This window comes from Balaenoptera ricei, chromosome 1 (assembly GCF_028023285.1).
Source record: "Balaenoptera ricei isolate mBalRic1 chromosome 1, mBalRic1.hap2, whole genome shotgun sequence".
Lineage (NCBI taxonomy): Eukaryota > Metazoa > Chordata > Mammalia > Artiodactyla > Balaenopteridae > Balaenoptera > Balaenoptera ricei.
In genome coordinates, this window is record NC_082639.1 from 4,831,105 (window position 1) to 4,848,847 (window position 17,743).

Below are 17,743 nucleotides of genomic sequence, written 5' to 3' on the forward strand. Positions count from 1 at the left end.
CTGGCCGAGGGGGCGGGGCGCCGGTGAGGGGGAGGGGAAGGGGCGGGGCCTGGCGGAGGCGCGCCCCTCCCCCACAGCCCGCAGCGACGCCCGGACCCCAGGGCCGGCCGGCTCTAGAGCGCGGCGCCCGGCCGACGCCAGCCCCGAGGCCCCCGGCCCCCGCTGCCCCCGGAAGCGACAGGCCGAGGAATCCCGGAGATTCCGCCGCGTCCTCCACTGCCACCGGGACCCCACGCGCCGGCAGCGGCTTCCCCGGGAACGTCCTTCAGCCCCGGGAGCACGCGGGAAAAGCCCCAGCGCGCCAATGAGCGAGCGCCTTCCTCATGACGGTCACGCTCGGGGGCGGGGCTTCCCTTCGCCGCTCCCGAGTTCCGGGAACCCCCTTTGATTGGTCTGGACGGCCTGGGAAACACTGTAGTAACGCCCAATCAAAACGCCACGTCTCGGCCTCGAGGAGATATTCCGTGTCGGCCCCTTCCTGATTGGGCAGTTCTTTCGTGCTCTGGCCACTGGAAAGCTTTGTTTAGGTCTGGAAGGCGGGCTTTCCTGGGAGTGGGTGGGGAGGGGGCGTTGATTCTTGACCAATCCTTTCATTCCGTTGGGTGGTGACTAGCCAATGGGCCGGATGGATAGGACGCTCCTCCCGGAGAGTAGTGAGACCCCTGGTGCGGGGCGATTGGTGGCGGGAGCGATGAGTGGCAGCCGCGCGGCCCAACGGGCTCAGTGCGTGGGCCGCGGGGCGGGGCCAGGGCGGGTGCGCGGCGGCGGCGGGGTGGCTGGGCCGGCGGCGGCGGTACGAGGCGCGCGCTCGGGGTCCCGGTCGCGAGGAGGAGGAGGATGTGGCGCGCGGAGGGGAAATGGCTGCCGAAAACAAGCCGGAAGGTAAGAGCCGGAGCGTGAGGGCCCGGGGGTGGCGCGGCGGGCGGCGGGACCCGGCCCCGCCGGACATCCCGGGCATCGGCGGCGCCGGGCGGGAGCGCGGGGGCGCGGCGGCGGCGGCGGCGGCGGCGGGCGGGCGCCCCGGGCCGGGGAGGGGGCGGCGGGTGGGGGGGCGGAGCGCGGCCGGGTCCTGAGGTGACACGCGGGGCGGCGGAGCGCGGCGCCGCACACCCCCACCCGGGGGCGGGCTGGGGCCGGAGGGGCGGGGGGCCGGCGGGCGGGGGCCGGGCCCAGCGAGGAGGAGGAGCCGCGGAGGGAGGGCCGGCGCCTCCCCCACCCGGACCGGGCATCCCCGCCGCTCCCGGGCCCGGCGCGGCCCCCGCCCCCCGCCCCCCGCGCCGGGCCCGGTGGGGGCCGCGGGGCGGAAAGTTTATCCTCCTCAGGCCCCCTCTGGCCCCGCGCCCCGCTGCCCCGGACCGGTCCCCGTCGGGGCACGGCCGGCGCTCAGCCTCGCCGCCCCTGGTTCTCGGCGGCGGGGCCGGGCAGTCTCTGTCCAGCCTCACCCTGGAGCCCCGTGGGCGCCTCCCAGAGCCGGCGGGGTCCCCGCGCTTCTCCCCACCAGGGGGACCCCCTCTTGCTGAGCGTCCCCGGGCCGAAGGGCCTCGTGTGACCTCTCCCCCTTCCGTTCCTGGGAGGGGGCCTGCGCAGCATCCCCGCCCCCAGCAGTCGCTGCCATCCTACTCTTGCCCTTGCACCCCTCGCAGCCAGGAGGGTGGGGTCTCCGTTCCTGTGGCAAGTGATGCTCTCCATATTCCCTTGCCCTTTACCTTCTGTGACCCTGATCCTCCTTTGGTAGAGGGGTCCGTATCATCCTCTCATCCTCTGTGGAATCTTTTGGTGCCTCTGCACACCATCTATTGACCCTTTTGTCAGGACAAGGGGACTCGGGCTCCCCACGTTCTTCTTCCCTCACCCAGTGGATAGTGGGGGCCTGTACAGCTCTGAAGTCATTTCTAAATAGGAAAGCACATACTTCTTACAGATTATGCACGCTCTCCGCACACTTTCCTGGGTTAGGGTGAGCTCATTTCCTGAATACCCTTTGAGTTGCCCTCTCTCTCTTTTGGGAGGAACTGGACATTCCAGTGCCCCTTTCCCCATCTGTCTCTCTCCCCTGACACGTCTCTCTCCTTGGAGTTTCTCGTCTGGGTGAGGGTGGTTGCCCCATCAGATGTAAGGCCGGGGTCCCGGCAGTGACGGCCTGTGTCTGAGGGAAACGGGTCTATTTTTGCTTCCAGTTCACTCTTGCTCTTAGGTCGGGGCAGCATTCATCAGTTGACGCTACCCTCCCCCCCCCAGAAAGAGGTTCATGTGCCCTTGGCTTTTGGTGTTCGGATTACTGTCTTCTGTGCAGTGAGAACCAGACTTCGTACATCCTACATTCAAGAGACTTTGAACCTTCCCTGGAAATAAACTTCCCATTTCTTTTTTAAGAGAACTCATATCCTCCTTATGGCTTCTGTTTCCCAGTCAGCCATATTTAGTGAGCCTGTTACCTTGACTTTTTCTAATTTTCTTAAATTGTATTCATGTTGGCTGGGTAAGAAGAAGCCATATGCCTTTCCATCCAGAAAAGGGAGTGTAGACACCCATGTCGCCCACATGCCATTCGGGAAGAGGTTGCTGGTGTGCTCCTTGTTGTACTAGAACCTTCCTTGGGCCCTGGTGTTGTCTCTCGTGGGATCCAAACATTTCTTTCGATCTTATAGGTTTCAGGTGAAGGGGAAATTTAGATGCTTTCTGGTTTTTTACTGCTCTGGTTCCCTTTTGGCAAAAAATGATACTATGCATTTGTTTATATATATATATGCGCACATAGGCATGTATTTATATGTGAAATCACATTCGTTACCTATACACAGGAAGTTGGAAGGGTTAGACGACTGACTGTCTGTACATCTTGGGTGTATATGGGGACCTTGACGTGTAAGGGCATAGCTGTATATCACTGTTGTTGGTAACCTTTCAGGCTTAGAGGAATCAGGAGACTCATTGATAAATGGCCAATTCTTAACCACTCTTTCCTTTGTCATTTGTACTGTACTGAATAAGCAGAATGACATCCTGAATGTCCACCAAGTCCCTGAATACACAAAGTGTAGAGGGCTTGCCCATGTGCACCAAAACTTAGGCATTCTGAATTTAGGGGTGGTCTTCTCTGCTTGGTTCTTCACGGGGTGAAAAGTTCCCATCTTGACTTCTTTACTGCCATGTGAGAGAGAGAGATTTCATGTATTTTGGGCGAAGGATAGGGGCAGGTGAGAAGAATATGTGTTTCTGTGACAGAACTAGGAATGAATGGCCATAAATATGTCACTGTTTTATTTTGGCCATTTAAATAATTGAGAGAGGTTGTGCACATTAGGAAAAGGTACCTTTGGGAAGGCCTGCGACACTTTGTGGAAGGGTGGGAGGGATGATTCTCCAGGTTCTCTCTGAGCATCACGGTTGTGTATTTGGCCATTTCCGCTTGGCTCTGGGGCCCCTCCCCCCTCCCTCCCATAGCTGGAATGGCTGCTGGGTGCCTCACTCAGCAGCCCCGTCTTACTTTGGGACCGGCCGAGTGTGGAGCCCCGTCCTCCCCGACAGGCTTTGTCAGGACTGCGCTCTTGGACCTTGAAGCGCTTTTCTAGCAAGGAGACTCTCCACCTGGGTTACTGAGTCCGGGGCAAGGTTACCGGGAGGAATGCTCAGCATGAGTCGTTGACTTCACGACTTTGCCCCTCAGTCAGTATTGAGTTATCCAGTGGATATCATACCCATTGTCTGAAAGTTGTGCTTTTGACCTCAATTTCGTTTTTTTTTTTGGTTTTTAAAAGTTTTTATGCTATTTCTATTCTGCCTGCATCTATATTCAGTTGATGGAATTGTGTCTTTTTAGGGTGTAGTATTAACGACCCTGGGAAAACAAGAGTTGACTATCTGCTGTATATGTTGGCGTGTTCCCAGTAGAGTCCTCTCTCTTCCAGTGGTGGATCCTCTCCTGCCCTTCCCTGTACCACCGACTGCCTTTTGGAATTTTCCCTGCCCACCAGGGTGCTCCATTCCATGGGCAGTAGAACGAAAATGGTAAAGGTTAGAGGGACACACCGGAGGTTAGTGTGCAAAGTTCACGTTCCTTTCTTTGAGCTTGATGCAGTTGTGCTTTCTGTGTCACCTGTCCCCGTAGATTATTGGAGATCAGCTTTTCCTCTTACTCTTCCAGTGTGCGGTCAGGTAGACAGGTTCTGTTCTCTTAATGACTTTTTTATATCTTTCTGTTAGAGCATCACTCTCCCCTGCCCGCAGTCCCCTCTCCCCTTACCCCCAGCTTTCTGGACAAGGTTGGGTGACCCACGGGACATCTCTTCCCTGGGCTTTTTGAAGACCTGACTTATCCTGCGCCTGGGAAATGTTGGGTTTCTTCATCTCATTGTTCAGTGGATTCAGAATGTTGACGTGTTCGCGGCAACCTCTGCTCACGGTCAGATTGGGTCAGATTTTCCTTTTCCAAGCAGTAGGGTTGCTCTTGCCTCCTCTTTGAGACATCTTTATATATCCTGCTTATCCACGTTTTTCCATTTCTTTAGTTTTTAGGCTTTCCTCTTAAAATAACCTATTCTTTAGAGTCAGGTGGCATTATTTTAGCTCTCTGTTTATGCTGGGTGTGGCCCCTGTGCCTGGTGGGATTATATTTCTTTCTGGCTGCTTCTCAGTTGGCCCATCTTCTAGCTTAACATTTCTTTCTTCCCTTCCTCATTCCTCTGGGCCATTCTTCATTTCCCATTTCCTGTGTTTTGGGGAAATACATCTTTGTGTGCAGTTGTACTTCTTTCTAATTTCCTTATGGAAAAAGCAACAGAAGGTGATTCTCATGTTCTCTTCCTTTCCCCTCCTAGTTGTGTGCATTGCCTCCTCTGTGGGACCTTTGAATTTGGCCTTTTGGAGAGAAGTTGTTTTCACATCCACATTCCCATCACTGAGTGCATTCATCCTGGAGACCTTCATTCGCTGAGCTTGTATTACGTGCAGGGATCTGTGTGTGCATGGGGGGGGGGGGGTCATGTGACTCTCCCTGAGACCATAGGGGTCTTGTTAGCCTTTTAGTGCGAATGACATTACCATATATCTTGTGCTTGTCTTTTTATGTATTCATGTAAGGAATTCTTTTCTGAACTTTGGATTGTAATCTTACAAAGAGATACTCTAATAGTGTACTATCCCATTGAGCTTTTTCCTGTCCCTGCAGGAGTCGGGGTGGTGGAGGGCAGACTGAGAGAAGCACTCAACAGCCTTCCTTCAGACTGTGTGTGGGGTGTGTGTGGGTGTGGGTGTGTGTGTAGAAAGAGTAGTCAATCTTCTTCCTAAATGTCTAGGTATAACTTTTAGGTCATTTAAGTATATGTTGATTGGGATGCTTGTATAACATTTGAACAGAAGCATAGTAGGAATTGTATAGAACATGCAATCAAATACATCCTTTATAGAAGGAAGTGATGATAGAAAATTTTCTCTTATGATTAACTGGTAAATTTCATATTATCAGATAGTAAGGACTGTATGCGCTGCTGGTAGATTTTCGCTGCCAGGAAGTGTTATATCTAAATTTTACGCCTAATTGTAGTGACCATTCTTAGGCTAGGTATCTGGTATACATATCACTGCTTTTGTTTATTATGTGACTTTTAATTCTTTACACTTTTTATTGGTACTGTTATTTGTGTCTTTTCTTTATTTTGGTAAATAGCCTTATAGTATTTTGGGGTGTAGGTTTGGTGTACCTAATGATGACAGTAATGATAAAGAATTAACCTGAAATGCACTTTTTCTTTTCCTCCTATGTTAAATCAGATTTCCCCTCTACAATATCTGTAGAAACCAATTTTGCTAGTATTTCACTCTTAAGAAGAGCTCTTGTTTAAGATTGTTGTAGTATGGGGTTTGCCATTGTCCTTTATCTGTGTGAATATGTGACTGAATATTTTCTGTGGGGACAAGGTGATGTGTGTTTCTCTTGTATTTCCATTATAACAGATCATTTTCTAAAATGTTCTGTATCTTCTAGAATCACTTACCATGACCTTTTTTTTTCTTTTTGATGTTCTAGATGACTTAAATCCTACCTCCCTTTCTTCCCACAAGGTTTGTTTATTGCCCTTTTCATTGTTATTATAAAAAAAAATTTGTAGATCTACTGTATTTATAGCTTTTCTGTCATTCAGTAAAGAGGGATGCTCACCATTCTTTTTGTCCTGTAGTAAGAGGCAGTGTTACTTCTTGAAGGGAGATGGAATGGGATTTAAGCCACAAGGTAAGGGGTGAAGGTAGTATTTGTAACTGGATAGCATCCTCGGTGAAATACTGTGTCCTTTTGGTGCCTGGGCCTCCCTGTGTAGAATTTTGGAAATTTTTGTTTTTGCTGCATTTAGCCAACTTCTTTCTGTTTCTTTGGCTTGATAACGATACACCTCTTTGGGCAGAGGCAGCAAGTATACTATTGATACTTCATTTGGGGCGAGGTAGTGTGGGGTCTTCTAATATCACGCTGCCTGTCTTAGTACCATCTCTTGTCTTTGGTGTCTTTGAGGGTGAGGGCAGGAAGTGTTCTGGCTCTGCTTCTATGTCCATAGAACATGAGTTAGGATGCACGGTCATTCACCCCCTATTCCAGATTATAGTGTGTAATCTGTCTTTCTTTTCTTTTTATTTATGTTTTGAATACCTAATCAGGTTCAGGATATAGTTGATCAGACGCTGTTAGATCCCTGTATCTTGTGCCATCCATGGATGTCGTGGCCATCAGTCCTGCGATGAAGATGTGTTACCATTCTGTCATTAGAAAGAGGGACTTGTAAACGTATAGATGGTCTTCCATCCTGTGATATTTGTCATGTATTTGTAAGGAGAGTGTTTCTCTGTATATATTGACAAGGACAGCCATCCTTGAATTTTTTATATGGTGGGACGAAGTAAAGGGTGGTTTTTTTTTTTTTCCCCATCAGTATGCTGGCTGTGTATTTCTAAGGTTCTATTGCATCTTTCTGCTTTGAACGCCATTGCTTGTAGAAGGTCATGGGCCTCCTTGTGTAAAGATTGGTAATGCTTCCTGAGCATTTTTTAGTTCATTACCCTGGACTAAAAAAGAAATATTATGTACCCCACCGCAAAGAGAGGCCAAGTGTCAGCCACATTACTTCCCTTTTCACTTTTTTTTAAGAGGGCTGTTCATTTACTTTCAGCTGATTGACATACCGTAAGCTGGAATGACCAGAGATATTTTTGAAATGGTTCTTCTACATTCACCCCAATGTTTTGCTCATTCTTGGTGGAATTGCATGTTCTCTTCCACATGAGTCCCTCATTTGGAAAAGTGCAGTCCCATTTTATTTCTCTTTTTCAGATTTAGCCAGGCCCTTCAAGACATGTAATGAACGTATCCCTTTCTGAGCCTGTTAGGAGAGGGTATCGGCAGGGGAGGAAGACGTGCTGGTTGGGGCTGGATCCCTCACTCTGCTCTCTGCAGTATGGCTTTGTACTTACAGGTGCCCGATGTGACGTGCCTTCAAGTAAATGTTTGGGGCTGAGTTCTGAACAGTTTTAAACACGTCACCACCTGGACACTAATTAAGTGGCATTAATCTCACCCGTGATCTCACTTCCTAATGTCACCCAAAATACACCCCCCCCCCCCCCGCCACCGCCCAAATCTAAAAACAGCACTCATAACAAAATCCCCAAAAAGGAAACCACGAAGGCCGGCTCTGACCCCGCCTCCTCTGCGGCTCAGCTGCTAGCTTTGGACATGTTGTTAGTCGCTCCTTTTTGCATAGACAGCCTTCAGTGGGGTTGGCAGGTGACACAGAGCGTTCAGTCATTTAACAGACCGTGCCCGTCTCTCCTATCTTTCCTTAGCAGTTACCACAAGGTAAGATCATGTATTTAGTCACTTAAAAACACTTGCCAAAGACGGGAATAAAGACACAGACCTACTAGAGAATGGACTTGAGGATATGGGGAGGGGGTGGGGTGAGATGTGACAGGGTAAGAGATTGTCATGGACATATATACACTACCAAATGTAAAATAGATAGCTATTGGGAAGCAGCCGCATAGCACAGGGAGATCAGCTCGGTGCTTTGTGACCACCTAGAGGGGTGGGATGGGGAGGGTGGGAGGGAGGGAGATGCAAGAGGGAAGAGAAATGGGAACATATTGTATATGTATAACTGATTCACTTTGTTATAAAGCAGAAGCTAACACACTATTGTAAGGCAATTATACTTCAATAAAGATGTTTAAAAAAAAAAAACAAAAAAAAAAACACTTGCCAAGTGGATGATTTTTCCTCCTTTATTTCCACCTAACCATTAGAATGAATACTGGAATTTGTCTTCTCATGGTAATAGTGAATTACTGTGTCCCTACTTTTGTGTCCAACATTTATGAGAAAATGGGGCACTAACTCTCTGAAACGGCCATCCGACTCACCAGGACTCGGACCTTCTCTCTGTGGCCTGCACATCATTGCGGAGATGACTTATAACTTTCAGCTAAATCTAGTGTCTGTAACAAGTGATAAACCAGATATTTAAGTTTATTTAATCTTTTTTACAGCATACGTTTAACAGTATGTATCTGTGTTATATTAGAATGATATGCAGATACAGCCAGAGGTACTCCTGCAACTAAAAAAAAAAGAGAGAAAGAAAACAAAGCTTTTTTCTACTTTGAAAACCAGGTACTATCTTTTTTTCCTTCATCAGGGTTGATTTAGATTGCCAGAAAGCATTTCTGAGGGTATAGCAATACAATCAAGAGTTAGTCTTTTTAAAACTTAGATTTGGTTTTTAATTCTTAGCTGAAAAGTTATTCTTGAGGAGGTGTGTGCCCCACTGGTTTTCTGGGGCACATGGATATCAAACCATTTGGAAGCAATAAAAAGAAATTGGTACAAAGTGGGAAGTTATCAAAGAGAAAGAAAAGATGCGATAGTGAAGAAATTACCCATTTATTTTTTAAAAATAATCTCAAAATGATGACTGTGAGTGTAAATTCAGATATCCTAAGGAAAAAATGGAACATTGGTATGGTTACCATGTTGAAATCAGCAAATATACTTATTGTATGAAGAACAGTCCCCAAAATGGGGATGCTTAGAAGGTAAAGAAGTTGATGGAATTGGTTATTTTAAAATGTTAAGTGTTTTTTCTCTGTTAAAAAGTAATTGAAATAAAGTAACCCTTAGTGAAGAGAATGTAAACTTTAATGGAAGTTCAGCAGAATGAAACATTTAAAAAGTGAAATTTGAAGATAAGGATTTTTTATTGTGAATCCACAAGGGGGTAGTGATGTTCTATCAAAGATATTTGTGGTGGAAATGTGAGATGATCTCTTTTAACATTTTAGATTTACAGATAAAACCGGTATGTTTGCATTTTAACTTAATAAGATCTTTTAAAAATGTTTATTGGCAAAATTGTTTACTGCTTAAATTAAAAAAAAAAAATCCATTTTGGGTGAATGGCTATTTTAAGCCACGTGAACGGTAAAGAAGAGAAAATGTCCCTGTAGTTTTGTGCTCTGGAGAGGTGATCGAGGCTCTGAGGGTCACTTATTTTCTAAGACTGTAATAATCTTAAATTTCCTGGGAAACATTAGGAATCTAGGAATCAGTTACTTAAGTGTCCTGAATAATAGGATTTCAGTAAATTGTGTCTAAACTTCATAGAAGTTTGTATTACTAGTTGTATTTTAAGTTCTGTCAAGAGATGAAAAATGTGAACAGTCCACATACTAGCTGTTCTTAATAGTTCTAAGTAAATCAAATTTTTATAATCTCTTTTTTTATTAGTTTATATTACATCATTAGATAAAAGCATTTTTTTCCCCTCACATAAAAATTCCAGTAGCTTGCCTGAGGTCACTGAGTCCCACCCTGTTATATTCAGAATTGTTTAAAAATTAGGCATAGTTTGGCAATGCCAGATAGTTTTTAGTGAAGAGCTAAAACTATGTTGTGTGCTCTTTTTTGAACGTGATGGCACACGGCGGGAGGAAGATTTAAGATGCGAATGAGACTTTGTTCTTATTTAGAGACATAGCTAACCATACTTTAAAAAAAATAGTAATTTTAACAATAATATGAAATATTTCCATGGTTTAGAAGTTATGATTGTTCATGGCATATACACTGTGTATTTTTCATATTTGGCCTAGGGAAAAGGTTGTTAATGTGGTTCTTCCTCTTTCTCTCTCTTCTCTCCCCTTTTTTCCCCTTCCCTTGTTTTGAGCAAGGGCTTTTTCTATCTTATACCCTTTATTAAATGACTAGTGGTTTAACATCCCCAAAGATGCACTGTTTCTTCACAGACTACCCTGAGCTCTGCTGGGAGCTGAGCTATGACGTCAGCGTTTTCATTCATGAGTTTGGTTCTTCCAAATCTCTTCTCTTGTTCTGTGTTCCCAAGCTGACTTCTGGCACATGGACAAATCAGTTTACCATCAGCCCATAAATCAGTGATAAAAGGTAAAACAAAAGATAAGATACTGGAGTTGTTTCAACAGAGCTGGAGTTGCTCATGCTGATTTGCATCAGTGTAGCTTGGACAAGGTTTCTGGCGAAACAGATTGAATCCTAAAAACAGTCAGTTTAATTATCTCATGATTTTGTGGATTGAGCTGTGTTGTGAACATATTGACACTACATTTTTGTTCTCCCATGAAGTTCAGGGTGCTGTGCTGTAGCTCCTTTATTATAAAGTAGCATTTCTGTTGTAATTTGGCTAAATCAGAGGATTCTACTTTATTTCAGAGAGGTTAGGCCTGCAGATTAAATTATATTCTATGCAAATTACTTTTGGAATACATTTGGATTTTTTTTGAGGGGGGAGGGATTCTCTTGCTCTTGAAATATTTTAAATAACTATTGTTTGATACTTAGAGTTTCAGTATGTTGTGATTATAATTATGTAACTGGCATGGCAGCTCTTGTGTCGGAGTTGGGTTTTATCTTCTTAGATCATATTCTCCTGTAGCTGTTGACTCTAGCTTCTCCTCCAGGGAGGTCACTGCTTGTAATTTAGTGCTGCGTGAGAGCAGTTCTTTAAGAAATCTTGTTTGGAGTTTGCCTCTGCAGGGCCGCATTGGAGGCTGAGCCTCTGGCGTCTGGCATTTTTCGGGCCTCCTGTAGTTGATGAATGGTGAGCTTTAAAAAAAAGTTCATTTTCTCTGGTTTCTTGGGGGTTTGTTGACTTTCCAGTTATTTAATTGCCAAGAAACATCTAGAAGTAAAATGTGTTATATTTAAAAATCATTTTGGCTCAGTTACAGTTTATGGTTAGAGATGATTCGAATTGCAACCATTTTGATTGATACCCAGTGTTACTCCTGAGATGACTTTTTAAACCTCCTGACAACTCAGAGATATTGTCTTCTCCCAGCCTTAAATGAAATGAGAGCTTGGTGTTCCTTTAGGTTGAGCCAGGTTTTCTGGTGGGGAACAGAGATTTGTGGTCTGTTATTTAGCTTTCTCCTTTAAGTAGATGCTCTGAGAAAAAAAATGAGAGCAAGTAGACATGCATAAGCATTTGAAGCTGACTTAAATGACATTTATTATTTTCTCTAAGAACTAAATCATTTTAAAATTATTTAAATACAATCTCCAGGAAGGAATCTAATTGTAAATACTATCGAAGAAAGGAATATTTAATGGTAGAGGGTTTCCGTAAACACTCAGTCATTTTCAAAACGGTGTTCTACTGTGTACTGCTGTAGGATTTATGAAAAGTTATAGGTTTTGATATCAGATTTCAAAATGTTGGGCAGCCTAGCTGTAGTGCCAGCAATATCATTTTTGTCTTACCCTGAACCAAACAGTGCTAGGTGAGTCCTCTGGCCACAAAGGCTTAGGTTTCCTGTATGGCTTTGAGAACAAGTCCACTGTGGTTCCCAGCTTGTACTCTTCTCTTTCAGTAGCCAGGAGCACTGGCGAACGGGAGCAAGGACCCCAGCTAGAGGTGTATTTTCTGCAGTGCTTGCTGCCACTTCTGCAGGCCGGATGCTAGAAGCCTCTCTCCCTGGCCTCTGCAGCCTTCTCTTCCTTACCAGATCCTACTTCGTCACTCTTGATTCTGGCTCAGCATCTCATCTTGCTTTTCCTAGGCTTCTGCTCTCGTATAATGAGTTAGTCGGTCATAATTTTACGGGGATTCACGTGTTGGGTAGAGAGTAGTCCTAGTGACAGCCTCTAAAGTTCCTTCCCAATCTGACTTATGATGCTAAGAAAATGAAGTTGCATGTGTGGGATTTCACTTCATGACTTGCTGTGCTGGTGTGCAGCTGTCTTATTCTGTGTAACTCTCTCTTTCCCTTTTGAGGTACTTGCTCCAGGTCAGGCCGTCTGTGTACGAGGAATTTGAACTATAGTCACCGAGGTGCCTCCTTTCTGGTATACAGAGAGGGCTTAATTTTTTAGGTCTAACATGTTGTGAGTTAAAAATTGCAAAAGAAATTGTTAAAGATGCACAGCACAAAAATGTTCATTCTGCTTAGTTATTCCCTATGACACATTTCAGGTCTTTATTCTAATATGGATGAGAGTTTATAGTGTTGGAAAAACAGACTTAAATAATACACGATTACAGATGCAAAAGTGTCTGCTAACCTCAGACATTTTATGTTTAAGGTAGTATTATGTACATTCATTTAGCTTTATTTCCTGGAGTTGATTAATATAACTGTTATTAGGATGTATTGATTGCTAGACTCTTCCTACTAAGAAACTCTTGTGGATTGGGGAGTTCCGGTGAGTCCACTGTGATTGATCATATAGCATCTTCACTTGGGCGTACTCCCTGGGCTGCTCCAGGCCTGGCGTTTGGAGATACCTTGAATATAATTTAGTTTTTGAAAGTTTCTTTCATATTTAAAGATACTGAGGGGCAAGTTAAAGTTCCCGGTGTTCTCGGCAACATTCTCTGCCTTATCCTTTCTGTCTCTGCCATTATGAAATGTGCTGGCTGAATCATTTGCTTTGACAAAGCTTCTGATGGAGGTCTCTTATTTAATTTTATCGGTAACACGCTGTTGTGCTTACAAAGAGAGCTGTAACAAGCGGAAGGTGGCGAGTGGGTACTCAACATTTTTGAAGTACTTGTTTTTCTTCCTAGGGGTCCTCCAGAAATTGATCATGGATTACTTGACCAAGTTCAAGGCCCAGAGATTTATTCCAGGCACTCTGGGAGGCGAGGACCATCAGTCTTTCTCCACTGAATCTGATTATTCTACAGATGACCCATTGCTGCCCGTATGGGTGTCTTCTGATGCAAATCAGGTGATAGTGGCAGCCTTTCTAACTGGGCTGGATCTCCTTGACAGCCGGTGTGTGTCCTCTGCCGGTATTTTTAGGCTCCAGCCTCCGTGGCCGGGGCCGAAGGAACCGAGGACGGACTTAGCCGCCCTGGGGCTGCTCCAGGTGGTTGCGGGTGTTCTCTGCCGTCTCCCCTCCAGCGCCTTCGGCACCGCCTTGTCGCTTGATGACAGAGCCTAGACGGAAATCCCTGTTTAATACAAAAGAATGAAAAAGTCATGGCTTTCAGAGCACTTTTAAAGATAAACAGTGGTGAGTGGGGATGGTGCACAACGGCGTGAATGTACTTAATGCCACTGAATTGTACACTCAGAAAGGGTTAAAGTGGTACATTTTAGGTTATGTGTATTTTTCCACAATTAAAAAAAAACCCCAAATGGATTTAAAACCCAATGAGAAAAGATGAGAAAAGTAGCTATAAGGAGCTAAAAGTAAATGTGTGGCAATATTTTCATTACACTAAGTTGGCAGGTTGTGCCTTAAATAAAGCATCAAAATCCCCCCCCACCCCCCGCCTACCCCTGCATGCGTGCGTGCACACACACACACACACACACACTAAACGAACATCAGATGGCTCTGAGGTTCATTTATATAGAAAGTGGACACTAGGACACTTGATGTCAGGGAGGGGAAGCAGGCCCTCCTTTAGTTGGAGCCGTTTTTCTTGCAGGGGACACAAGCCACTTAGGTTAAGTGAAGGTGGTTTTTGTGTAAGAAGAGCAGAGGCCATCTCAGCCTCCCAGGACGGAGACTGCAGTGAACTGGACAGTCTGGGAGCTGCACCCGGAGAGCCTGGAGTGGCCTTTTCCTCTGGAGCCCCTGGGGCTGAGTGGGGGTCATGGCTCTGCCAGCTCCCCTCTCTGCCGCTCCCCGTTTCTCCTTGCAGACAGGGCTTCTCACTCGCACGCAGCCTCCTTGCCGCACCGTAGTTTGCACGCAGTGGGCAGGGGTCCCGGTCATGCTTCTGCGCATCCTGACTCTGGTTCCAGGGCTCACCGTCATCTGACTCCAGTCTCTATGGCGTGTGTTTAAAATACTCCAGATGGAGGGTTGGACTGACTCCTCTCAGCCACTTGCTTTGTTTCCAAGGCTGGGCGTTCACCCAGGTCCGGTGCACGCTGAGAGAGGGCTGGTTAGGGTTGCTGGCCTGCTGATCACCTAGAGGGGCTTAAGGTGAAGGATTGTGGGAGAAGGGACTGTAGCAGCGGGTCCTGACGCCTTGACCTCTGTCTCCATCAAACAGTGTAAGAGAAAGAATATTGACTCCAAAATGGATTTCTCATGTCCCCTCGCTATAGCGAGTAAACTTTTTGCAGAGAAAATGTTCCCTGTGGCTACAGCTATGAGGCGGGGCATCCTCAGCCAGCCAGCCCACTTGTGTGTGCAGCAAGTCAGCAGTGGGTGTAGCAGCTGTCCCAGGGCTCGTGCTTGGAGTGGTGGTGAAGCAGCCGGGACATGTGGGAACCTGGTGGTCTGGCAGCCATTGCCCTGGTGGTTCTCAGGGAGGACCAGGCAGTTTGAGGGAGGCCAGTGTCTTCTGAGGTGTCCCACGGTTGAGATGCTTGGGACCACTAAACCTGGTTTAGTGCCTTTCCCCTTCTTGTGGACCACTAAACCTGGACGGTTGGAGACGTTGCCTCTGAAGAGGGGGTCTGGAACAGCCTCTGTCTTAAGCACATGCGGCTACCTGTATGCATACTTGTTTGGCTTTTCCTTCGTATCCTTCCTGCATCTAATCTCAGGTTTTTCTTGACTTCTCATGGTAGGAGGAGGAAGTAAAATCATAGTAAACAGGTAGAAAGAAGGCTGAAGGCAGTGGTTTGGAGGTCTATGTCAAAGGGCTAGCAGCCAGCACACCACTGAAGCCTGTGAATGTACAGCTGCTCAGTAACTGATGTTTCATAGTGATGACCTTGAGTGTGTTCACAGAAGCAATGCTAAGTGTGCTCTGCTTAACAAAAGAGGAAAGTATATAATGTTTTAAAGATACATAAAGGGATTTGATTCCTTTTTGATAACAGCTGTATTGAGGTATAATTCATATAACATAAAATTCACCCTTTTAAAATATACAATTAAGTGGTTTTTAGTATATTTACACAGTTGTGTAACTATCACCACTATCTAATTCTAGAACATCTTCATCACGCCAAAAAGAAACCTCTGCCCGTGAGTAGGCACTCTGCTTTCCTCCCTCTCCTCTGCTCTAGGCAATTAGAAATCCACTCTCTGTCTTTATGGATTTGCCAATTCTGGACATTTCATATAGATGGAATCCTACAATATGTGGCCTTTTGTGACTGGCTTCTTTCCCTTAGCATAGTGTTTTCATCCACGTTATACTATATATCAGAACTTCGTTTCTTTTTTTTTTTTTTTTTTTTTAAACATTTTAAATTTTATTTATTTATTTATTTATTTTTGGCTCTGTTGGGTCTTTGTTTCTGTGCGAGGGCTTTCTCTGGTTGCGGCAAACGACACTCTTCATCGCGGTGCGCGGGCCTCTCACTATCGCGGCCTCTCTCGTTGCGGAGCACAGGCTCCAGACGCGCAGGCTCAGTAGTTGTGGCGCACGGGTCTAGTTGCTCCGCGGCATGTGGGATCTTCCCAAACCAGGGCTTGAACCTATGTCCCCTGCATTGGCAGGCAGATTCTCAACCACTGCGCCACCAGGGAAGCCCAGAACTTCGTTTCTTTATGGTGGAATAATACTCTATTATATAGATATACCACATTTTATTTATCTATTCACCAGTTGGTGGACATTTGAGTTATTTCCACTTTTTGGCTACTATGAATAATGCTGCTATGAACATTTGTGTACATGTTTTTGCATGGACATGTGTTTTCAGTTCTCTCCGGTGTACACCTAGGAGTGGAATTGCTAGGTCATATGGTAACTCTGTGATTAACTTTTGAGGAACTGCCGGACTGCTTTCTAAAGTGGCTGCATCATATTACATTCCCGCCAGTGATGTTTGAAGGTTCCAATTTCTCCGCATCCTTGCTGGCACTTGTTGTTATCTGTCTTTTTGATTACAGCCATTCTAGTGGCTGTGAAGTGGTATCTTATTGTGGTTTTGATTTGCGTTTTCTAAAGGCTAATGATGTTGAGCATCTCTTCTTGTGCTTATTGGCCATTTGTGTGTCTCCTTTGAAGGAATGTGTATTCAAGGCCTTGGCCCATTTTTTAAACGGAGTTGTTTGGTTTTTGCTTTTGAGTTGTAGGCATTTTTGATATATTCTGGATATCAATCCCTTATCAGATGTATGATTTGCACATATTTTCTCCCATTCTGTGGATTGTCTTTTCACTTTCTTGCTGGTTTCCTTTGAAGCACAAAAGTTTTAAATTTTGATTGAGTTCAGTTTATCTGGTTTTTCTTCTGTTGCTTATGCTTTTGCTGTCATAATTAAGAAATCATTGCCTAATCCAAGGTCATGAAGATTTACACCTATGTTTTCTTGTCAGAGTTTAATAGTTTTAGCTTTTACATTTAGGCCTCTGATTCATTTTGGGTTTTTGTATGTTGTGAGGTAGGTGGGCTTCCAGCTTCATCCTTTTTTGCATGTGGATATCCAGTTGTCCCAGTACCATTTGTTGAAAAGACCATTCTTTTCCCATTGAAGTATCTTGGCACCCTAGCCAAAAATCAGTTGGCCATAAGTGTGTGGGCTTGGTTTTAGAGTCTCATTTCTAATCCATTGATCTGTATGTCTGTCCTTATGCCAGTACCACACTGTCTTGATTACTGTAGCTTTGTAGTTAATTTTTTAAAAAAAATTAATTAATTAATTTATTTTTGGCTGTGTTGGGTCTTCGTTTCTGTGCGAGGGCTTTCTCCAGTTGCGGCGAGCGGGGGCCACTCCTCATCGCGGTGCGTGGGCCTCTCACTGTTGCGGGCTCTCCCGTTGCGGAGCACAGGCTCCAGACGCGCAGGCTCAGTAGTTGTGGCTCACGGGCCTAGCTGCTCCGCTGCATGTGGGATCCTCCCAGACCAGGGCTCGAACCCGTGTGCCCTGCATTGGCAGGCGGATTCCCAACCACTGCGCCACCAGGGAAGCCCCCTGTAGTTAATTTTTGAAATTGGGAAGTGTCTGTCCCCCAACTGTTCTTCTTTTTCAAGATTGTTCTGAATATTCTGGGTTCCTTGATTTTCCATATAATATCCAGATCAGCTTGTCAATTTCTACAAAAAAGGCTGTTTTGATATTGATAGGAATTATATATTAAATGGGTGGATCAATCTGGGGAGTTTAAATCCTTTTTATGGATCTGCTGTTTGGGAACTAGTCCTGCCTAACTCAAGCACCCAAGCATCTTGCCTTAAAAAAATTGTTGTTTAAAGTTATTAATATAGTAGGCTGTGTTGTGGAAAAACCTAATTCCCTGTGAGGCTGGAATTGGACTTTTCAGGTTCCAAGAGAGCAAATAGTTACTCATATAGCCTGTAT

At 45.6% G+C, this 17,743-nt stretch overlaps 1 protein-coding gene across 1 annotated transcript in view; it reads left to right on the plus strand.

The window, feature by feature from the left end:
• The first annotated feature begins 764 nt into the window (after positions 1-764).
• Positions 765-17,743, plus strand: part of LOC132357330 (calmodulin-binding transcription activator 1-like) — a 91,704-nt gene continuing 74,725 nt past the window's right edge. Inside the window, exon 1 of the mRNA XM_059910743.1 lies at positions 765-882. Within this exon, the coding sequence (XP_059766726.1) occupies positions 838-882 (45 nt within the window). The 5' untranslated portion in view covers positions 765-837. The remainder of the gene's footprint in view (positions 883-17,743) is intronic.